The 23,228-nt window shown below is 53.8% G+C and overlaps 1 protein-coding gene across 6 annotated transcripts in view; it reads left to right on the top strand.

Moving 5' to 3' along the window:
• LOC122543290 (RNA-binding motif, single-stranded-interacting protein 2-like) overlaps positions 1-23,228 on the top strand; it is a 261,569-nt gene that overhangs the window by 8,092 nt on the left and 230,249 nt on the right. For 2 of the 6 annotated variants that reach the window (XM_087985530.1, XM_043681794.2), the window contains exon 1: positions 7,472-7,749. The exons of 3 other annotated variants lie outside the window; for them this stretch is intronic. In XM_087985530.1, the coding sequence (XP_087841656.1) occupies positions 7,705-7,749 (45 nt within the window). In that variant the 5' untranslated portion in view covers positions 7,472-7,704. Of the gene's footprint in view, positions 1-7,471; positions 7,750-11,051; positions 11,239-23,228 lie in introns of those variants that run through there. One more of the 6 variants, XM_087985532.1, reaches the window with a different exon arrangement.

Here is a 23,228-nt window from a genome sequence, read left to right as displayed (position 1 = left end):
GAGGGGAGGGAGAGTGGGGTGGGGAGGGGAGGGGAGAGTGGGGTGGGAGGGGAGGGGAGGAGAGTGGGGTGGGAGGGGAGGGGAGAGTGGGGTGGGAGGGGAGGGGAGAGTGGGGTGGGAGGGGAGGGGAGAGTGGGGTGGGGAGGGGAGAGTGGGGGGAGGGGAGGGGAGAGTGGGGGGGGAGGGGGAGAGTGGGGGGAGGGAGAGTGGGGGGGGGGAGGGGAGAGGAGAGTGGGGGGGGGGAGGGGAGGGGAGAGTTGGGGGGGAGGGGAGAGTTGGGGGGGAGGGGAGGGGAGAGTGGGGGGGGAGGGGAGGGGAGAGTGGGGGGGGGAGGGGAGAGTGGGGGGGGAGGGGAGGGGAGAGTGGGGGGGGAGGGGAGGGGGAGAGTGGGGGGGGAGGGGAGGGGAGAGTGGGGGGGGAGGGAGGGGAGAGTGGGGGGGAGGGGAGGGGAGAGTGGGGGGGAGGGGAGGGGAGAGTGGGGGGGGAGGGGAGGGGAGAGTGGGGGGGGAGGGGGAGAGTGGGGGGGGGAGGGGAGGGGAGAGTGGGGAGGGGAGGGGAGAGTGGGGGGGGGAGGGGAGAGTGGGGGGGGAGGGGAGGGGAGAGTGGGGAGGGGAGGGGAGAGTGGGGGGGGAGGGGAGGGGAGAGTGGGGGGGGGAGGGGAGGGGAGAGTGGGGGGGGGAGGGGAGGGGAGAGTGGGGGGGGGAGGGGAGGGAGAGTGGGGGGGAGGGGAGGGAGAGTGGGGGGGAGAGTGGGGGGGAGAGGGAGGGGAGGGGGGAGGGGAGGGGAGAGTGGGGGGGGAGAGTGGGGGGGAGAGTGGGGGGGAGAGGGGAGGGGAGGGGAGAGTGGGGGGGGAGAGGGGAGGGGAGGGGGGAGAGTGGGGGGGGGGAGGGGAGAGTGGGGGGGGGAGGGGGGAGAGTGGGGGGGGGAGGGGAGAGTGGGGGGGGGAGGGGAGAGTGGGGGGGGGGAGGGGAGAGTGGGGGGGGGGAGGGGAGAGTGGGGGGGAGGGGAGAGTGGGGGGGAGGGGAGAGCGGGGGGAGGGGAGTGCGGGGGGAGGGGGAGGGGAGAGTGGAGGGGAGGGGAGAGTGGAGGGGAGGGGAGAGTGGGGGGGAGGGGAGAGTGGGGGGGGAGGGGAGAGTGGGGGGGAGGGGAGAGTGGGGGGGGAGGGGAGAGTGGGGTAGGGAGTAGTGGGGTGGGGGGAGGGGAGAGGGGGGAGGGGAGAGGGGGGAGGGGAGAGGGGGGAGGGGAGGGGGGGAGGGGAGGGGGGAGGGGAGAGGGGGAGGAGGGGGGAGTGGGGTGGGGGGGAGTGGGGTGGGGGGGGAGTGGGGTGGGGGGGAGTGGGGTGGGGGGGAGTGGGGTGGGGGGGAGGAGGGGTGGGGGGGAGTGGGGGTGGGGGGAGGACGGGAGGGGGGAGGAGGGGGGGGAGTGGGGGAGGAGGGGGGAGTGGGGGGAGGGGAGAGGGGGGGAGAGGGGAGGGGAGAGGGGGGAGGGGAGAGTGGGGGGAGGGGAGAGTGGGGGGGAGGGGAGAGGGGGGAGTGGGGGGAGGGGGGAGTGGGGGGGAGGGGAGAGTGGGGGGAGGAGAGTGGGGGGAGGGGAGAGGGGGGGGAGTGGGGTGGGGAGGGGAGAGGGGGGGGTGTGGGGTGGGGGGGAGTGGGGTGGGGGTGGGGGGGAGTGGGGTGGGGGTGGGGGGGAGTGGGGGTGGGGGTGGGGGGGAGTGGGGTGGAGGTGGGGGGGGAGTGGGTGGGGGGAGTGGGGTGGGGGAGTGGGGTGGGGAGAGTGGGGGTGGGGAGAGTGGGGTGGGGCTGGGGGGGGAGGGGGAGTGGGGTGGGGGGGGAGGGAAGAGTGGGATGGGGGGGGAGGGAAGAGTGGGATGGGGGGGGAGGGAAGAGTGGGATGGGGGTGGAGGGAAGGGTGGGATGGGGAGGGTGGGGAGGGTGGGATGGGGAGGGAGGGGAGGGTGGGATGGGGAGGGAGGGGAGGGTGGGTTGGGGAGGGAGGGGAGGGTGGGTTGGGGAGGGAGGGGAGGGTGGGTGGGGAGGGTGGGGGGGGAGGGAGGGGAGGGTGGGGGGGGAGGGTGGGGAGGGTGGGGGGGGGGGAGGGGAGGGTGGGGGGGGGAGGGTGGGGAGGGTGGGGGGGGGAGGGAAGAGTGGGGTGGGGGTGGGAGGGAGGGAAGAGTGGGGTGGGTGGGAGGGAGAGTGGGGTGGGAGAGTGGGAAGAGTGGGGTGGGGGTGGGAGAGAGGGAAGAGTGGGGTGGGGTGGGAGGGAGGGAAGGTGGGGTGGGGGTGGGAGGGAGGGAAGAGTGGAGTGGGGGTGGGAGGAGGGAGAGTGGAGTGGGGTGGGGGTGGGAGGGAGGGAAGAGTGGGGTGGGGGTGGGAGGGAGGGAAGAGTGGGGTGGGGGTGGGAGGGAGGGAAGAGTGGGGTGGGGGTGGGAGGGAGGGAAGAGTGGGGTGGGGGTGGGAGGGAGGGTTGAGTGGGGTGGGGGTGGGAGGGTGGGGGAGAGTGGGGTGGGGGTGGGTGGGGAGAGTGGGGTGGGGGGTGGGAGGGGAGAGTGGGGTGGGGGTGGGGGTGGGAGGGGAGGTGGGGTGGGGGTGGGGGTGGGGGTGGGGGGGGAGAGTGGGGTGGTGGTGGGGTTGGGAGGGGAGTGTGGGTTGGGGTGGGGGTGGGGGGGGAGAGTGGGATGGGTGGGGAGGGGAGAGTGGGGTAGGTGGGGAGGGGAGAGTGAGACTGGGGGTGGGGTGGGGGAGGGGAGAGTGGGGGTAGGAGAGAGTGGGGGTAGGAGAGAGTGGGGGGTAGGAGAGAGTGGGGGTAGGAGAGAGTGGGGTGGGGTGAGGGGAGAGTGGGTGGAGGGGGTAAGAGTGGGAAGTGGGGTGGGGAAGAGTGGGAAGTGGGGTGGGGTGGGGAAAGAGTGGGAAGTGGGGTGGGGTGCGGGAAGAGTGGGGTAGGGGAAGAGTGGGGTGGGGGGCAGAGTGGGGTGGGGGCAAGAGTGGGGTGGGGGCAAGAGTGGGGTGGGGGGATAGAGTGGGGTGGGGGGATAGAGTGGGGTGGGGGGATAGAGTGGGGTGGGGGGATAGAGTGGGGTGGGGAGAAGAGTGGGGTGGGGGGGAAGAGTAGGGTGGGAGGGGAAGAGTAGGGTGGGAGGGGAAGAGTAGGGTGGGAGGGGAAGAGTAGGGTGGGAGGGGAAGAGTGGGGTGGGAGGGGGAGAGTGGAGAAGTGGGGGTGGGGGAGGTGGGGAAGTGGGGGGGTGCGGGGGTGGGGGAGAGTGGGAAGTGGGGTGCGGGGGGGGGAGAGAGAGTGGGAAGTGGGGTGCGGGGGGGGGGGGGAGAGTGGGAAGTGGGGTGCGGGGGGGGGAGAGTGGGAAGTGGGGTGCGGGGGGGGGAGAGTGGGAAGTGGGGTGCGGGGGGGGGAGAGAGTGGGAAGTGGGGTGCGGGGGGGGGGGAGAGTGGGAAGTGGGGTGCGGGGGGGGGGGGAGAGTGGGAAGTGGGGTGCGGGGGGGAGAGAGTGGGAAGTGGGGTGCGGGGGGGGAAGAGAGTGGGAAGTGGGGTTTGGGGGGGAAGAGAGTGGGAAGTGGGGTTTGGGGGGGAAGAGAGTGGGAAGTGGGGTGCGGGGGGGGGAAGAGAGTGGGAAGTGGGGTGCGGGGGGGGGGGGAGAGAGTGGGAAGTGGGGTGCGGGGGGGGGGGAGAGTGGGGAGGGGAGGGGAGAGTGGGGGGGGGAGGGGAGGGGAGAGTGGGGGGGGGGGAGGGGAGAGTGGGGGGGGGGGAGGGGAGGGGAGAGTGGGGGGGGAGGGGTGAGTGGGGGGGAGAGGGGAGAGTGGGGGGGAGAGGGGAGGGGAGGGGGGAGGGGAGGGGAGAGTGGGGGGGGAGAGTGGGGGGGAGAGGGGAGGGGAGAGTGGGGGGGAGAGGGGAGGGGAGGGGAGAGTGGGGGGGGGAGGGGAGAGTGGGGGGGGAGGAGGGGAGAGTGGGGGGGGAGGGGAGAGTGGGGGGGGAGGGGAGAGCGGGGGGAGGGGAGGGGAGAGTGGAGGGGAGGGGAGAGTGGAGGGGAGGGGAGTGTGGGGGGGAGGGGAGAGTGGGGGGGAGGGGAGAGTGGGGGGGGAGGGGAGAGTGGGGTAGGGAGTAGTGGGGTGGGGGGAGGGGAGAGGGGGGAGGGGAGGGGGAGAGGGGAGAGGGGAGAGGGGGGAGGGGGGAGGGGGGAGGGGGGAGGGGGGGAGGGGGAGGGGGGGGGGAGGAGGGGGGAGTGGGGTGGGGGGGAGTGGGGTGGGGGGGAGTGGGGTGGGGGGGAGTGGGGTGGGGGGGAGGAGGGGAGGGGGGAGGAGGGGGGGAGTGGGGGAGGAGGGGGGAGTGGGGGGAGGGGAGAGGGGGGAGAGGGGAGGGGAGAGGGGGGGTGGGGAGAGTGGGGGGAGGGGGGAGAGGGGGGAGTGGGGGGAGGGGAGAGTGGGGGGTGGGGAGAGTGGGGGGAGGGGAGAGTGGGGGGAGGGGAGAGGGGGGAGTGGGGTGGGGAGGGGAGTGGGGGGGAGTGGGGTGGGGAGGGGGAGAGGGGGGGAGTGGGGGGTGGGTTGGGGGTGGGGGGGAGTGGGGTGGAGGTGGGGGGGAGTGGGGTGGGGGGAGTGGGGTGGGGGGAGTGGGGTGGGGAGAGTGGGGTGGGGAGAGTGGGGTGGGGTGGGGGGAGGGGAGGTGGGGGTGGGGGGGGGGGGGGGGAGAGTGGGTGGGGGGGGTGGGATGTGGGGGATGGGGTGGGAGGGATGGTGGGATGGGGTGGGGGGGGAGGGAGGGGAGGGTGGGGGGGTGGGGAGGGTGGGGGGGGAGGGTGGGGTGGGTGGGGAGGGTGGGGGGGGGGGGAGGGGAGGGGTGGGGGGGTGGGGGGGGGGTGGGGAGGGTGGGGTGGGTGGGGGGGGAGGGTGGGGAGGGGGGGGGGGGAGGGTGGGGAGGGTGGGGGGGGGGGAGGGAGTGTGGGGTGGGGGGGGGAAGTGTGGGGTGGGAGAGTGGGAGAGTGGGGTGGGGGTGGGGGGGGAGAGTGGGGTGTGGGGGTGGGGGGAGGGAGAGTGGGGTGGGGGTGGGAGGGAGGGAGGGTGGGGTGGGGTGTGGGGGGAGGGAAGAGTGGGTGGGGGTGGGAGGGTGGGGAAGAGTGGAGTGGGGGTGGGAGGGGGGGAGGTGGGTGTGGGGGTGGGGGGAGGGAGAGTGGAGTGGGGTGGGGGGTGGGGGGAGGGAGAGTGGGGTGGGGTGGGGGGGGGGAGGTGGGGTGGGGGTGGGGGTGGGGGTGGGGGGGGGGGAGAGTGGGGTGGGGGTGGGGGGGGGGGAGAGTGGGGTGGGGGTGGGGGGGGGGGAGGGTGGGGTGGGGGTGGGAGGGAGGGGAGGTGGGGTGGGGGGTGGGGGGGGAGTGGGGGTGGGGGTGGGAGGGGAGAGTGGGGTGGGGGTGGGAGGGGAGAGTGGGGTGGGGGTGGGAGGGGAGAGTGGGGTGGGGGTGGGGGTGGGGGTGGGAGGGGGAGAGTGGGGTGGTTGGGAGGGGAGAGTGGGTTGGGGGTGGGGGTGGGAGGGGAGAGTGGGATGGGTGGGGAGGGGAGAGTGGGGTAGGTGGGGAGGGGAGAGTGAGACTGGGGGTGGGGTGGGGGGGTGGGGAGTGGGGGTAGGAGAGAGTGGGGGTAGGAGAGAGTGGGGGTAGGAGAGAGTGGGGTGGGGTGAGGGGAGAGTGGGTGGAGGGGGTAAGAGTGGGAAGTGGGGTGGGGGAAGAGTGGGAAGTGGGGTGGGGTGGGGGAAAGAGTGGGAAGTGGGGTGGGGTGGGGAAAGAGTGGGAAGTGGGGTGGGGTGCGGGAAGAGTGGGGTAGGGGAAGAGTGGGGTGGGGGCAGAGTGGGGTGGGGGCAGAGTGGGGTGGGGGCAAGAGTGGGGTGGGGGGATAGAGTGGGGTGGGGGGATAGAGAGGGGTGGGGGGATAGAGTGGGGTGGGGGGATAGAGTGGGGTGGGGGGATAGAGTGGGGTGGGGGGGAAGAGTGGGGTGGGGGGGAAGAGTGGGGTGGGGAGAAGAGTGGGGTGGGGGGGAAGAGTAGGGTGGGAGGGGAAGAGTAGGGTGGGAGGGGAAGAGTAGGGTGGGAGGGGAAGAGTGGGGTGGGAGGGGAAGAGTGGGGGTGGGGGGGTGGGGGAGAGTGGGAAGTGGGGTGCGGGGGTGGGGGAGAGTGGGAAGTGGGGTGCGGGGGGGGGGGGGAGAGAGAGTGGGAAGTGGGGTGCGGGGGGGGGGGGGAGAGAGAGTGGGAAGTGGGGTGCGGGGGGGGGGGAGAGTGGGAAGTGGGGGGGGTGCGGGGGGGGGGGGGGGGAGAGTGGGAAGTGGGGTGCGGGGGGGGGGGGGGGGGAGAGTGGGAAGTGGGGTGCGGGGGGGGAGAGTGGGAAGTGGGGTGCGGGGGGGAGAGTGGGAAGTGGGGTGCGGGGGGAGAGAGTGGGAAGTGGGGTGCGGGGGGGGGGGGGGGGAGAGTGGGAAGTGGGGTGCGGGGGGGGAGAGTGGGAAGTGGGGTGCGGGGGGGGGGGGAGAGTGGGAAGTGGGGTGCGGGGGGGAGAGAGTGGGAAGTGGGGTGCGGGGGGGGAAGAGAGTGGGAAGTGGGGTGCGGGGGGGGGGGAGTGGGAAGTGGGGTGCGGGGGGGGGGGAGTGGGAAGTGGGGTGCGGGGGGGAGAGAGTGGGAAGTGGGGTGCGGGGGGGGGGAAGAGAGTGGGAAGTGGGGTTTGGGGGGGAAGAGAGTGGGAAGTGGGGTGCGGGGGGGGGGAAGAGAGTGGGAAGTGGGGTGCGGGGGGGGACGAGAGTGGGAAGTGGGGGTTTGGGGGGGGAGAGAGGGAAGTGGGGTGCGGGGGCGGGGGGAAGAGTCGGAAGTGGGGTGCGGGGGGGAGAGAGTGGGAAGTGGGGTGCGGGGGGGGGGGTGGAGTCGGAAGTGGGGTGCGGGGGGAGAGGAGGAGAATGGAGAAAGTGGGAATAATGGATGACGAATGGTGAAGAAGGTGGGTTCTGATGATAAAAGGTCAGCCAGTGGATAGTCGGAGCTTGTACGGGTTTGTAGGTTTTTTTTTCCCCCTGGTCAAATGCCTGTTTCACGGATTTAATCCCGGGGAATTTCTGGCATGCAAAACGAAGACAATTGATTCCAGTTTTCACAGAGGATGGTGGAGGCTGCTTCAAGGGAAGATTGCAACAGTCACCGTCCATTGTGATGTACCGTAAGGAGCCGGGGCTTTGCTAGTGGCGGATACCGGAGGGTGGGGGGGAGAGAGAGAGGAGCGGATTTTCTCGCCCAGCTTTCGGAGGGATCACATGCTCCAGCGATGGTCCCCGCCTCTCTCCCCCCGCCACCCCCCTCCCCGGGTTCCGAGTGGTTGAGCCTGGAACTGCAAGGAAATTGAAGAGAGCTGCAAGTAATGTGGCAAATCTGAGACGGGAGGAGCCTGCAGGGGGCATTTTCAGACGAATACATACCACCCCTCCCTCCCTCCCTCCTCTCTCTCTCTCTCTCTCTCTTCCCCCCCACCCCACCCCCTTAGATTTCGCTAGATTTTGGAATTTTGACATCAGTTGAAGTCCTCACCCCAAAGCCCTTTCTCTGTCTTGTATGTAAAGAAAGAAGATTCTCAGTTCTGACTGAACTCAAGGTGCCTTTCACTGTTGCAATCCCCTCTCGTCCAAGAACTATTGCTGTTTCCAGGTGAAGGGTGGGAGGGACGGCACTGTAAACTGACCTAACATGATCTTTTCAAATGTCCCTTTAAGAATCTCCACAGCGAAGCAGGTATGTTAACAGTATCTACCCCTTGTCTGTGTATATTTTACATATGTCTCTCTCTCTCTCTCTCTCTCTCTCTCATTTTAGTTTCGTATCCTTGTTGGTGATGTTGTGTTCCGCGCGGTTGATTTTTAAGCTGACGGTGTTTTCTTTCTGTTTCACGCGTTGAAATCATGATCAGTTGCGCAGGGTTTTTTGTCACTGGGAGCAAGTTTGGGAGGATTGCTTGCCCGGGGTGTCGGGGGTATATCATCCGCCGAAGCTCTCTTGTACAATTTTGAACGAGTTGAGATTAAAGCCGCTATCTTCACCCCCCCCCCCCTCCTCCCCCGAATGTGTGCAACCTTCACTTTGTGTCTGTCAGATCAATGCCCTTGGGCAGTGACCCATTGTCAATGAGCTTCATAGGAACATCCTATACAACACACGATTGAGACATCAGGAATTGGTTTTGCTCAGAAGGTGGTGGACTTGCGCTGGTCCTTTCTGTCTGCACCCCAGCTTTTGCAGGGCATTGTAGCTGAGGGCAGGAGTTGGGCAGTGTTTCATGGCATAACAGTGGGCAGAAGTGGCACTGTCACTGTGTCTTTTGTGGTGCAGCGAATTATGTTACTTCCATGTAATGTTGATGCCATGCCTAGTAGGCTGGTGCCATGCATGATGTCTTCGTCCCATGTGTGTTGTGATCACATGGTGCAGTGGTAGAATGAAGGGTGTGGTGGTGCCCTGAATGGCATGGCACCATAAAGGTTCCATGAATGGTGTGGCATGACAGTGCTGCTCATGTACAGCAGTGTGGCACAATGGGACCATGCATGGCATCATTGAATGGCATCTGCATACCCATAGTTGTGCAGAACTTTCCCATGTCCTGCTGTGGACTGTGCCATTGGGCAGTGGTTGGTATCCTTACTATTGGATATATGTTGCCATAACGCAGATCTCTAACCATGGCAATTCAACTCACTGGCAACATTCTTGCCAAAGCAGGGCCCCTTCAAAGCAAACTCCGAATTAGCCACATAATTTTCCACCCCCTGGAAAAAGTGTGGAGCGATTGCCAGTAATATCACTGCACAGCCCCTTCGCAATTATCTTGTTCTTGCAGTTCCAATCCAGCCCTGATAGATTCCAAATATTAACTCGGAACTGCTTAACCTCATTTTGCTGTTGAAACAGCCATCACTTTGCATTCAGTTGCTTTTCTCAGGGATTTTGCCTTATTCCAAATCCAGGCATGTTTGTCAGTTTTCTAAAATTTATTTCTTCCTTTTCGGGCATATTTTTAACATTGCTACAAATGTTGTAAAGAGAATATACATGTTATGGAATAGATGCTGGCCTGCTAAGATTTGAGCTGGAACAGTTGGGCTGTGAGGATAATATCTAACTTTGGTTTGCCCTTGTGTGTCTGACGACTGCTGTCCTATAACTGAGAGGAGTGAAATTGGCCAGTGGCATTTGTGAAATTGACCAACATATGATTTTCTGACAGTGTTGTTTTGTTCCTCCTTTTTAAATGCTTATTAAAGAGAGATTCTCCATCCTCTGTTCTATTGCATATGTGGCTCGGGTGGGAACTCACTTTCCTTGAAATCAGAGGGCTGTGGGTTCACGCCCTGGCACCAGAGAGGGGGTAGTGCTATCAGAGGCATCATCTTCTGAATGAGTCTTCTGTCTGCCACTTAGATGTCACTTTGCAATTTCAACATCTGCATTTCACTTGAGGAATTCCAGCTGATGTGGCCACAGCATGCGCTGGTCACTGATGCTTGTGGGAGCTCGCTGTTATGTTTCTTGACATTACAATGTGCATTTAACGGGGAAGTGGTGACACAGTAATCCAGAGGTTCGGGCTGGTGAGTCTGGGGACCTGGGTTCAAGTCCCATCTTGGCAGCGAGTGGAATTTAAATTCCATGAATAAATCTGGAATTGACAGCTCATCTCAGTCTTGGTGACTGTGACAACTATAATCAATTATTAGAGATGCCCATCTAGTTCACTAAATGTCCTTTAAGGAAAGGAATCTGCTGTCTTTACCCAGTCTACATGTGACTCTAGACCCACAGCAATTGACTCTTAACTGCCCTCTGAGGGTTGAGCAAGACATTTTAGTTCAAGGGCAATTAAGGATGGGCAATAGGCTGGTATTTCCAACAATGCCCACATTCCATGGAAGAATAAAGCAAAGACTACTCTTTTTGAAAAGCTTGTCACTGGCTAGTTGTGCTTTGGAGTGTCCTGAGAGCACACCTCTCTGGAGAACCTATTTTTAAAATTTACTGACTGAACAGAGGTATACTACCAGAAGTTACATTTTATTGAGGAGACCGGAAATGGACTGAGTTTGACCAGCTGATGAGTCCACACTGAGGGGTTAACCAGAGAATGTTCACCTCGAGCATCCAAGTTTGTTTCCTCCAGATGGCTGTATTCAAGCTGAAGGAATGTTCATGCTAGGAAATGGAACAGCTCCCACTTCAGGCACCCAGTGTCCACATCGCACTCTCCCATATCAGGGAAAGTCCAGTCAGATACAGAAGAAAGCTTTTGGACTAGATTTGAACCCAAGTTGTAGCGTTGAAAGGTTAATACCTACCCTACCCCAGTTCTGTGAAGGCCTCCTTTTAATATTTAACATAAAGCTGTTCGAACAGCAAAGCAAGAGGATTGTGGCATTTGCATTGTTTAAATTGGATTCCCTTCCCCTAGCCATGGAAATGTAGACCTGATCTCTCTCGGTCCTGGGATTCTGGCTGGATCTGGGAGCTTTGAGGCTGCAAGGCAACTCAAGGTTAGGCAAGCTCTGAGCACAACAGCCGATTATCATTTTTAAAGAGTTGTAGAATTGAAAAGGGAATGAGAGCTTTCCAAAGATGGTGAACATGAAGGCGGGTGAACAGTACGAAGTGAGTTTTGTTATTTATTCACGAGATAAGGACATGACTGGCTGGGCGAACATTTATTGGCCATCCCTAATTACCCAGAGGGCAGTTGAGTTTTAACCATATTGCTGTGGGTCTGGAGTCACATGTAAGTCAGACCAGGTAAGGATGGCAGATTTCATTCCCTAAAGAACATTTAGAAACACGAGTAGGCCATTCACCCTTTCAATCCTGTCCTTCCATTCAACAAGACTGTGGCTGATCTGTGGTGTAACTCTATATACCTGCCTTTGGCCTATATACCTTAGACATGTTTTTGTTATGCAAAGGTATTACTTCAGATTTAGAATGAACAACTGATCCAGAATTCATTGATGTTTGTGGAAGAGAGTTTCAAACATCTTTTTTTAATTTTGATTTATTATTGTCACATGTACCTAGGTACCGTGAAACCTTTTGTTTTGCGTGCAGTGCAGGCAGATCATACTGTACGAAGTGCATTAGGGTGATAGAACCGAGCGAGGAATAGTGTTATGGCTGCAGCGAGGGTGCACAGAGAGCGAGATCAACATTAAATATGAAATTGGAGAAGTCCATTCAGAAGTGTTGGTATGTGTTTTTAAATTACTGTATCTTCTGCTCAATGGAAGAGGTCTGTCATCCTTTGTGTGGAGAAGTGCTTCCTAACATCTCAATAAAAATGGAAATAACTCTGGACGTTGTAAATCAAATGAAAACAGGAATTGTTGGAAAAGCTCAGCAGGTCTGGCAGCATCTGTGGAGAGAGAAATTGTGTTAATGTTTTGGGTCATACAGTCATCGAGTGACCTTTCCTCAGAATGTTCTGAGGAAGGGTCACTCAACCCGAAATGTTAACTCTGATTTCTCTCCACAGATGCTGCCAGACCTGCTGAGCTTTTCTAGTAATTCCTGTTTTGGTGTCTTAACATCTCTCCTGAATGGTCTGGCCCTAATTCCCAGATGACATGAACCAGATGGGCTTTTCCTGACAACTGTCAGGAAGTGTGGCGCTGGATAAGCACAACCAGTCAGGCAGCATCCGAGGAGCAGGAGAGTTGACATTTCGAGCATGACGTTTATGCTCGAAACATCGACTCTCCTGCCCCTCTGATGCTGCCTGACCTGCTGTGCTTTTTACAGCGCCACACTTTTCAACTCTGACTCTCCTGCATCTGCAGTGCTCACTTTCTCCTTTCCCTGACAATTGGCAACAGTTTCATGGTCATCATTAGCTTCTTAATTTCAGATTTTTATTGTTGAATTCCAATTCCACCATGCCAAGATTTGAACCCAGGTTCTCCAGGACATTATCTGGGTCTTAATAGCTTAGCGATAATACCACCAGGCCATCACCTTCCCTTCTGATGCTTGTTTGGCAAGCCAGCACAGACATGATGGGCTGAATCGCCCCCTTCTATGCTGCAGTGATTCTGATTCAAGTTGGTGATTGTGGGACATGGCATTGGGATGGGGGATGTGGCTGGTGCTGAATCAGCAAGTGGAACTGTAGGTCTGGGAGCAGAGGTCTGAAGTTGCAGCTAGCTGGCTCCATCATTATCTGACCTGCGAGACGTTTACTGCTGACCATGATTTAAAAAGCCTTTCTTTCTCTCCCTCACCTTGACAAACACCATGCTCAGCACATAAGTGCAGGTCCTGTCGAGGAAAGCTGTAATACAAACACAGCAAGTGTGTAAACACACAGGCACGACTTGAATTTGAGACAGCCCCAGTGTTGAACCTCAAGGTCAGTCCAATATATTTTTGCTGTGTGGGTTTTATTGCTGCTGGGAAGGTGCAGGCACTGATGGCAACCTCAACAGCATTGCAGCTATCTGTTCTTCCCCACCCCCACACTCCAGTGGGATATACAACCCTTGTACATGAAAATAACTGAAAACAGAGTCTGCTGGAGAAACTCAGCAGGTTTGGCAGCAGGCTCATAGTTCCTCGTAGGTGGAGTCGCAGGTAGACAGGGTGTAAGGGCAGCGTTTGCTACGCTTGCCTTCATTGGTCAGTGTATTGAGTATAGGAGTTGGGCCGTCATGTTGTGGCTGTACAGAACATTGGTTAGGCCATGTTTGGAACATTGTGTGCAATTCTGGTCTCCCTGGTATTGTTAAACTTGAGAGGGTGCAGAAAGGGCTTATGCCCGAAATGTCGATTCTCCGGTTCCCTGGATGCTGCCTGACCTGCTGCGCTGTTCCAGCAACACATTTTCAGCTCTGATCTCCAGCATCTGCAGACCTCACTTTCTCCTGCAGAAAAGACTAACCAGGGATATGGGCCAAATGCTGGCAAATGGGACTAGATTAATTTAGGATATCTGGTTGGCATGGATGAGTTGGAGCGAAGGGTCTGTTTCCGCGCTGTACAGCTCTATGACTATCGGTGGAGAGAGAAACTGAATCAATGTTTCAAGTCCAATACAACTCTTCTTTGGAACTGAAGAGGGATGAGAAGTAGTGATAGGTTTTATTTGGAAGAAAAGGTGGGGAAAGGGGCAAGTGGGACAGAATGTTAAAGGCTGAGGGTGATTAGAAATAAAAAAAACATAAATGAAAGGGAATGGTAATGGTTGCAGAGAAGTGACCAAGCCTCGTTTCAGAGTAGGTGTTAATAGCAGAATGAATGTCAACTCTAACTTAAATGTTTTTGAACCTGATTTATTGAAGGGTTATGTATGTTGGTGAATACTTTAGCTGCAAAATGCAAGAGCAGATTATTTTCAAATCCCTTTTCTTTTTCTCCCCCTATAGTAATTATAATCTGCTCCTATTTCCTATGTATTTGTCCAATGGGCCATCTCCAGGAGCAATTTTAGTCTGAAGAATTAGCAATTTTACGTGAAGTAAGGGTTTGGTGGTGAATTTGAAACCAGTGAGTAAAGGCTGACATCTATGTAGCACCTTTTAACGGTTCCCCCATCAGGTCTCCAAATGCTCGATATGCATTCAATTTGCCTTTTGACGTTATGGTAGCTGTTGCTGCTGAGGTAAACCCAGCAGCCATCTTGTGCCCTGCAAGATCTTGCAAACAGCCTGCAGGTAGGTCACCCTTTCTCCAGAAAGATGAAGATCTTTATGATCTGATGGAGATCTTTAGGAATAAGAAAGGCTTTGGTATGGTAGATTTTTTTTTCCCGCAATTCTAGAGGAGTTTAAAACTTAGGAGGCATTGAATATAAGCTTGTTATTTATAAATCCAACAGGGAGTTCAAAGGAAATCTTTGCCCAGAGAATGGAGGACTCACTGCCACAGGGAGCCGTTGAGGTGACTAGCATTCATGGGAAGGTACGGGAATATATATTAATGGAGTTAGATAACAGTAAGCAAAGATGATGGCTTTGGTCTCCCAAATGCTACTCAGGAAAAAACTGCAGGTCATTTAAGACTGGACGTCAGACGTGATGTGATGGCCTAGTGGTATTATCGCTAGACTATTAATCTCAAGTCAAAAATTGTGGTGCTGGAAAAGCACAGCAGGTCAGGCAGCATCCAAGGAGCGGGAGAATTGATGTTTCGGGCATAAGCCCTTCATCAGGAATGTGGGAGGAGGTGAGAAAGGGGCTGAGTAATAAATTGGGTGGTGGGGCTGGGAGAAGATAGCTGGGAAGGCAATAGGTAGATGAAGGTGAGGGGTAATGGTGATAGGATGGAGCAGATAGGTGGGAAGGAAGGTGGACAGTTCAAGAGGGTGGTGCCAAGTTGGAGGGTTGGATCTGGGATGAGGTGAGGGGAGGGGAGGGGAGATGAGGAAACTGGTGAAGTCGATGTGGTTGGAGGGTGCCAGGAGGAAGATGAGGCATTCTTCCTCCAGGTGTCGGGTGGCTAGGATTTGGAGATGGAGGCGGCCCAAGATTTGCATGTCCTTAGTGGAGTCTGAGGAGGAGCTGAGATTGTCAGCCACAGGGAGGCAGGGTTGTTTGGTGCGTGTGTCCCTGAGATGTTCCCTGAAAAGTTTTGTGGGTTGGCGTCCTCTCCCCAATCTAGAGGAGAGCAATATTAGTCTAGAGACCTGTTACAGACCAGACCAAACCCCCTCAAGCTATTCCAATGATAGTCTAAACGCTAACTTTTTCTTACTTTAAAGGTAAATGTAATGTGTTGCATTCCAGATGTAGTTAAATTGGTCAAACTACTGGACTTAAATCAAAACACATTTTATTCATCCACTATAATTAAAATACAACAAAATCAAGAAGGAATTGGAATAACTTAACTCTACTGGAAAACTTAACAGACCAATAGATACAGTAACTATTACTAATTTAACTGTTCCAATATAGTAACATCCCATAAATGCACCCTTGGTAAAAGGCAAATTCAGATACCGATTATCTTACTGTAACTTCAGTAGCCCAAGAGAAGAACATCAAGAGAACTTTGACTGTAGCAGGCAGGAGAGATTTACTGCAGCTTTCAACCCTGCTGAGAACCCCAGCCACAACTACTGAATGCCAAAACTAAAGATCCTGATTTTGTGGGTGGGAGCTTGACCACGCCCATTCAGAGTCGAGAGGGTGGTGCTGGAAAAGCACAGCAGGTCAGGCAGCATCCGAGGAATGAAACAATTGATGTTTCAGGCATAAGCCCTTCATCAGGAATGAGGCTTGTGGTCCAGAAGGCTGAAGATAAATGGGAGTGGGGGTGGGGTTGGGGCAGTCTGCAAAGAATAGAGTCCCATGAAAATCTTTTTTGTAGCTTCCAGCACAAAGCAAATGCAGCACATCACAAGCTTGTCTGACAACTCAAAAGTGTAATTCTTCATACACGCTTGTCGGATAATCCTGAGCAGGGGAAAAGTTATACTTTCAACCAATTTCAGGTTGTCTGTTGGTATTCTTGCGAAGTGTCCTGATCCCCAGAGAGTGGCAGAGGCTGGCTCCCTGTATAGCTTTAAGTAAAAGGTGAATAGGTTCTTGACTAAAAAAGATCATGGGAGGGCAGTTAATGGGTATGTGGAGTTGAGGCCTCAGTCTGATCAGCCATGATCTTTATTTGAATGGCGGGGCAGGTCAGAGGGACCTAGTGACTAACCCCTTGCTCTGGACAGGTGAGTGATGATCTTGAACTTTGCTCAGTTATTGTTGGTGGCACTGCCATCTGACAAGGTGAGGGAGATGAATTCTGCCCATCTGTGGTACCTTGTCTTGTGGGTGGGTTTGAAGAGTTTTCATGTGAAATGGTGCATTACCTTCCTGGAGACTGGCAGCAGCAATCTGCATAAATGATGCCCACTGGTTATGGGTCTCAGCTTGAGCCTGGCGTGGCCATCAACTCTACCCTCCAGGTTTTGGCATGTTGGACTTGCATAAATGGGGTGGGGTGGGGAGAGTGGAGAGGTTGATGGGGCTGAGTGAAGGAGTTGGTAGAAATGTGATACGATTAATTTTAAAGAAGAAATAAAATCATCTTCTGTATTTTTCTTTGGGGTTTGTAAATGGCTAACTTGAGAAATAATTCTTGGAGAATAAAGCATAACATTGAGATGCATAATAGAAAGTACGTTTTCACTTGTTGCCTGGGTACTCTCCAACAGCTTAACCTCTATCGCTGCTCTCACTGCAGGGTATTGGCCCTAATTGGCAATCTCAGGTTATTGTTGATTTGGAGGAGCATCATCCTGCAGTGAACTATTCTGCACTAGAGCTCGAAGGCTTGGTGACTAAGTGCTCGAAGGGGAAAATATTGTATCCCACATCTTAATGAGCTGAAATACTAACAGTTTTTTTTTACACCCATCGCCCTTGTGTATTAGAACTCAGTATACTTGCTTTGGTGCTACAACCCTCAGGATCCAATACAAATCTGAGAGTTTTGGATTTCCACTCTCCTCTACATGAAAACATCAGCCCTGAATGACCTAGCCCTTACTTTCAGACTATCTCCCTATCGATATTTCTAATCCATCTGTTCCAAGGTGTTATGACATGCACCTCGGGTGGGACTTGTACCCAAGTCTCCTGGTTCAGAGGTAGGGACACTTTCACTGTGCCACAACAGCCATACTATTTTTCCCTCTAAGCTAAACAGAAATTTCTACAAGTTAACATGGTGGTTCTGCACACAGCCCACTTGGTGCATAACTTGGGCTCCTGATTGCTTGTCTCTTGTGAACAGACTAAATAAAGCAAGTCGATCGAAACACCTCGCATCCCAGTTACTTGAAATATACAACGCTTGACTTGATTTTTAATGGAATCCTTCTTTCCAGTTTGATCCACTCTTCCATAACCAATGTCTGTCTGAATCCCCAGTGTAATCAGCCAACTGCACCATTTTTTTCAAGGTCAAAATGGCATCCATTCATCAAGTGGACCATGTTTTTGGTCCCCAACATTGTAGCATTATCACAATAATCTCTCAGCTGTTCATTTTTGCCAGATGTATGCCCGTGCATTATCGAGGGATTATCAAGTTGACATCTCTCACCAACAATGCCAGACTGATTTGGCAATGGTGTCCTACCCCTCAGTGTCACTGCCTCACCGTTGTAGAAAAATGGATAAGCATCCAGGAAACTACCCGAACTTCAGATGAGAAAATTGGGGGAGGGAAGAGGAGAATGTAGGCACTGCGCATCCCCAAATTAATATTATTTTTAGTTGTAGTAGTCACGTTTTTATTTTATTGGATGTGGGCATTATTGACAAGGCTGGCATTTGCCCATCCCCTGATTGATGTCGTGGCTTGCTCAGCCAATTTAGAGTTAACCCCGTTGCTGTCACATGTCACCAGGTTTCCTGCACTAAAGGACATTTGTGAACCTGATGGGTTTTTGCAATGTTGTCATGGACACCATGACTGAGATGTGCTTCCAATTCCAGATTTATTGATTTTAAATTTAAATTCCATCAGCTGCTGTGGTGGTGGGATTTGAACCCAGGCCATTGTGCACATATCCCTGTGGATGACTTGTCTGGTGGTATTGCCGCTCTCCTACCATCTCTCGCATTCTCTCACTCTCTCTGTCCCTCTGACCGAGGCCACACACCGGAGGGAGTGGAGGTCTTTCCTTTAATCTTGAAGGATGTTGCTGGGTTTGCCGAGCAATCCCAAAACTTACATTGCCCATCACATGCACCACAGAAACAGGCTATTTGGCCCAACTGGTCTGGGTTAGGATTTGTGCTCCAAATGACCATCTTCCCAACCCATTTCATCTCACCTCATCCTGTAATTCAACACCGACCTATGTCAAAAATGCTTTAGATAAATCTAACAAAATGTCCCAAGATGCTTCACAGGAGTGTTATTAACAAAATCTGACCCTAAACCATGTGAGATATTGGGTTTGGTAACCACCAGTTTGATCAAAGATATGGTTTTAAGGAGCATCTTCAATTCAGTAAGACATCCCAAGTCTGAACTTATGAGAGCACACCCAGAGTATTGTGTGCAGTTTTGGTCTCCCCATCTATGAAAGGATATCCTCTCCATTGAGGGAGTGCAGCAGGAGCTCATTAGGCTGGTACCAGGGATGACTGGACTGTCATATGAGGAGAGGTTTGTTAACTGGGTCTGTATTCACTAGAGTTTAGAAAAATGATTTGAAATGTGGGAAATTCAAACAGGGTCTGGACACACTAGATGGAGGGAGGATGTTTCCCCGGTTGGACAGTCTAGAACTAGTAGATACAGGGTAAATCATTTAGCACTGTGATGAGGAAACATTTCTTTACTCAGAGTATGGTCAACCTGTGGAATTTTCTCCCATACAATGCATTCAAGAAAGAGTTGAAGTGTAACAAGGAGTATGGAGAGAAATTAGGAAAATGGCATTGAGATGGATGGTTGGCCATGATCATATTAAATGGTGGGAAAGTCCTGCTCCTGTTCCTATTTTCTATGTTTTAAGGAGGGAAGCAGGATCAAGAAGGGTAAGGAGGGAATGACAGATCTTGGGGCCTAAACAGTTGAAGGCATTACCACCAATGGTGCAGTGATTAAAACTGAAGTGCTCATGAGGCCAGAGTCAGAGGAGTGCAGAGATCTTAGGGGACTGGGTGAGATGTTGAAATTGGGAGGGGGCAGGATCGTGAAAGAATTTCAAAAAGGGTGAGAATTTCTTTTAAATCAAGATGTCACTTGACTGGGAGCCTTTGGAAGTCAGTGAGCTTGGGGGTGAGGGAGAATAGGATTGGGTGCAAGTTGAGATATGGGTAGTAGAGGTTTGGATGACTTGACAGTGATGGAGAATATGGAAGACCATCTTGGAAGTGTGTTGGAATAGTGGAGCCTTGAGGTAATAAAGGCATGGCTGAGGATTTCAGCAGCTGATGAGTTGGAGCAGCCAACGTCAGGTAGCATTACAGAGGTGGAAATAGTTCAGATGAACATTAAAGATCCCAGAGCCCCATTTAATAATTAGGTGTTTTTCTGGGAACGTCGGCCATGTTTGCTCCCACTGTCAACTCCAGCACATAGAGGTGAAAGGGGGCTTGCATCTCATCGCTTTTCACGTGAGATCTTGCACTACGCAAAATGGCTGCCATAGAACAGCATGACTTGTGTTTTTTTTTCCCAGCTTTTCATCTTGTGTTTGAGTGCTTTTTCAAAATTGTAATCAGAATAATACACTTTTCAGTTCCCATTTTAATCATTGTCCCACTGACTAGAGTTTCACGTGTTGAACTCTGATATCATTTAACAACAAGGACATTTTGCATCAAGCTGCTTTCGTGGCAGATATAGCATGGGCCCATAAAATGCTTTTAAGGAGTTTAATGAGACCTTATTTTCCATAATTTCCTGTGCTTCTGTGGACTTCTCCATTAAGCTCTCGTAAATGTAAAATGTGATTACATTTCTTCATTTCTCTGAAACTCTGTGGAAGCTGGGAGTTGAAGCCTGTCCCATTACATTTTGTCCACTTTGTTCTGTTCTTCCTACTTAACACACTTTCCAAGAGCTACACAGTGTTATCAAAGGCCATTTGAATTTTTTTTTGTTCAGGCATTCTCTCTTTTGTCATTTTTTAGATTCCCAGTTGTAATAATTTTGTTTGTATGTCTCCAAATTCCAACCCCCCCACCCCCGCTTTAAACTCTCCATGACAGCTTTGCCAACTCTGCTGTAGTGCATGGGAAGCTATGTTTAAAAAAAAAAATTATTGATTAAACCCAAGAGATTGAAAGAATGACCTGGGTTCTGTTGCACCACACGCAATCAGCTGCTTTGGAAGAGCAGTCATGCTTCCAGATGGCAACCATTTTGCACACACCCAGCACGGTCTTGTTAATGTGGTTTTCTAGTGCTGGTGGGTGAAGGAATGTTGGCACAGGATGCCAAAGAGACTCCTTGCCCTTTTTGATGAGTAGATCTCTGGGATCTTTCAGAGCCCCCTCAGCCATATGGTTTGTTGAAAATAAGAAATTGAGGGGGGAGGGGGCAGGCTGTTATTATGGCTGACTTGACTGCAGCCTCAATTGTACTTTCCTCTCTGTTCCCATGACGTTGGGCTCCCTTGTCAATCAAAAATCTGACTAACTTGGGCAGGCCTTGTGCATGCTCCATCCATCCACTGGAAAACGTGTGGGCAGTGGAAGAGGAAGTGACAAAAGGGCAAAGATGAGGGTCGATGCAGTAGTTAAGCATGGCAAGGGGTCAAATGTGGTGATGAAATCATAGGCAAGAAATGTGGAGTAAAATTAAGTGGTATAAACAAGATCTTGTATTGACCATTCCCCAGCTCCCACAGCTGAGGCACTGACACCAGATAAAGCTCTCAAATGCATATTATCTCATTAATTATTGTCTAATTAAATCATTTGGAATTGATCCAACAGTGCTCATAATTTTGACTTAACCTCAAAATAAAATTTTGATAAAGGTTACCATGTCCTCCAAGCACAAGCTAAATTAATCTTTTGCCCAAACAGGATCTTAATTTGGAACTATACTGTCCGGTTTTTGTTTAGCTCCTTAGTTAAACGTGTTCAAGGATGTCTGTGCCAGGGAATAAAACTGGGCACTCACTGGGTGAGGGGCAGCCTGGGCATCAGCTTAGGTTGAAGTAAGGCCAAGGCCCAGCTTTCATTGCTCTCCTGTTGTCTTCCTCACTAGCTGCTGTCGTGTGGCCTTTTCAAATCAGGTTGGAGATTTGTGCCCGTTGGATGCCAGGACTATTGAGACGATGCAAGAAAGCTTTGCACAAAGAGAGTCTTGCAGTCCAGTGGTGGCCTGTTGGGTTGGCACACTGGTTAAATTGATGGGCATATATCCAGATCTGAATTGTTATGGGCTGATTCAGGTTAGGGGGATAGTGGGCAACCAAGAAAATGGCGCATTAGCCTGTGTGCCAATCTACCATCACTGTTGTTGACTCTGATGACTAGAGAGCTCCGTGTTCTCCCTTTTTCACCCCTTATCCTAGGTTGTGGGTCTCAATATATCCTCAGCAAGATTTGCAGGTTCCCTTTCTGATAAAGATAGTAGTGGCTGGGGAAGGGGCAGTTAAACTGATATCTTTCCCCACCTCTCCCCAGGGGTTGACTGCCTGCCCACCTTGAGGTGACCAAATAAGCCTGTACCAATTGTGGCTCCTGCTGGCCAGCCATTTTTGATTTTGGAAAGGGACTGTGTCCGAGGCATGGATACACACTTTGGGATTGAATTCCAATGTCAGAGTTTTCCTTTTATCGCACTCGGTCAAGACAGGATCTGGTGAATTGAGCAGAGGCAAAAGCTAAAGCTGGGTGCTAGGAAAAGAACCTCCCAACTTCTGCCCCTGTCTCAGCTCAACGACTGTCAAAACCCTTGTTTGTGCCTTTGATACCCTCCAGATTGGACTATTTCAATGCATTTCTGGTTCCTTTCCCACATTCCACTTTCCAGGAACTTGATTGTTCCTGTGTCAGAGCTCGCACCAAGTCCTATTTACCCATCAGCCCCATGCTTGCCAACTGAATCGAGCTTCTGTGAAAGCAAAGTGTAAATTTGAGAATGTTCATCCTTGTTTTTCAAATCCTAACACGGCCCCACCCCTCTCTGTGAAACTTCCTCCAGCCCCACCATCACTGCACTCCTCTCATTTTGGCCTCTTGTGTACCCCTGATTTTGGCACCTTTGGCAGCCATGCCTGGACCCTCAGGTCAGGAATTCCCTCCCTACACCCCCCTCTCCTCTGATTTATAAAACCTAACTTTGTTTCTGTTTTTAAAAAAGGCTTTTAATCACCTGCCCCTTCTCTTAATGTGGCACAGGGTCAAACTTTGACTGTGTTCCTCAAGTCTTTTCCTCCCACACTCTGGGTGCTATATCAATGCAAGTTACCTTGGGGTGACTGGGTGGTGGTGGAAAGCAGTCCCAGTGAAAAATTTTCACTGATTTGTCTTTGATGTTCTGCCATTGTACACATAGGGTGGTGGCAACAATTAAATGGCAAAAACTGTATGGTGTTATGTTTCCTGCTTTCCTTGATCTCTTCTCGGTCTGTCTGCTTCACGCTGCTTGGCGAGAGGGATGATAATATTTTGGGAGCGGTTTGCAGTCAGTTTAAACATAGCCACAGCTGGGTCACAGGTGTAATACTCTCTGCGTGCAGTCAGTGTTTTTTCTTTGCACGTGTAAAAATATTTTTCGCCTCTCGACTGCACTGGCGCTACCTTCATCGCTAAAGGAGGAAGGCCAGTCGCCAAGCCTGAGTCCCTGTTTGGCCTACTCATAATGGCTTCCATTCTGTTTGAGGTCCCCCACCCCATATCCATTTCCCCCCCTTTTTTATTTTTGCTGTTTGTTTTATTTCCTCTTGCTCTGCAAGTATTGATTCATCATGGCCTATGGATCGACAGCATGCGAGCAACCCAACATTGTGCCAAGGAGTTTAGATCTCAGAGTCCAGTTTAGAGTAGGAGTTTGAAAGCACTTGCTCATGCGAAAACAAAATAGAAATCTGGAACTCTTGAGGTGAAGTTGATAGATATTTTTTCTTGCGTTCAGGGTGATAGAACTGAAGTCAGGATCTAATGGAATGGCTTGGTCCTGTTCACTTTTTCACTCATGGGACACTGGCGTCACTGGCTGGGCCCAGCATTTACTGCCCGTCCTTAGTTGCCCTTGAAGGTGGTGGTGGACTGCCTTTGTAGTGCTGGGGAATGGTCACCCCCAAGCCGCAAATGGCACAAGGTGGAGACATGGTGTGTTCCATGAAGTATTTATGAAATTCCTGTTTTGAAAGATGCAGTTAAATTTGTTTCCTTCTGTCTTTCAGACAGAGTGGTTCAGATCACCACAACTCACTCTGTTAAATTAAAAGTGGTGGTGTGGGGGGGGGAACATCCCATATATCTCTCTTCTCTGGATCTTTTGCCAACGATCTGAATCTGGAGCAGCCTTTATGGCATGGCCTCATGCCCATGAGTAATAGAACAAGACAGGCCAACTTCATTTCACTTTCACTTCCACACAGTCGACAATGATCAGTCAGTCAGTGTGGCCTGGAAGTTGATCAGGTGAATAGAGTGGAGAGAGGAATGACGATGAAATAAAAATACCATTTGTTTTTCTTTTTGTGGGGAGTGGGCATCGCAAGTTGGGCCAGCATTTATTCCCTGCCCCAAATTGCCCTGGTGAGG

This window comes from Chiloscyllium plagiosum, unplaced genomic scaffold, assembly GCF_037043375.1.
Source record: "Chiloscyllium plagiosum isolate Xiang-an unplaced genomic scaffold, Cpla_swu_hap1 HiC_scaffold_53X, whole genome shotgun sequence".
NCBI classification, from domain to species: Eukaryota; Metazoa; Chordata; class Chondrichthyes; order Orectolobiformes; family Hemiscylliidae; genus Chiloscyllium; species Chiloscyllium plagiosum.
Note: the sequence above shows the minus strand (reverse complement) of the source record. Positions and strands in the feature narration are given on the sequence as shown.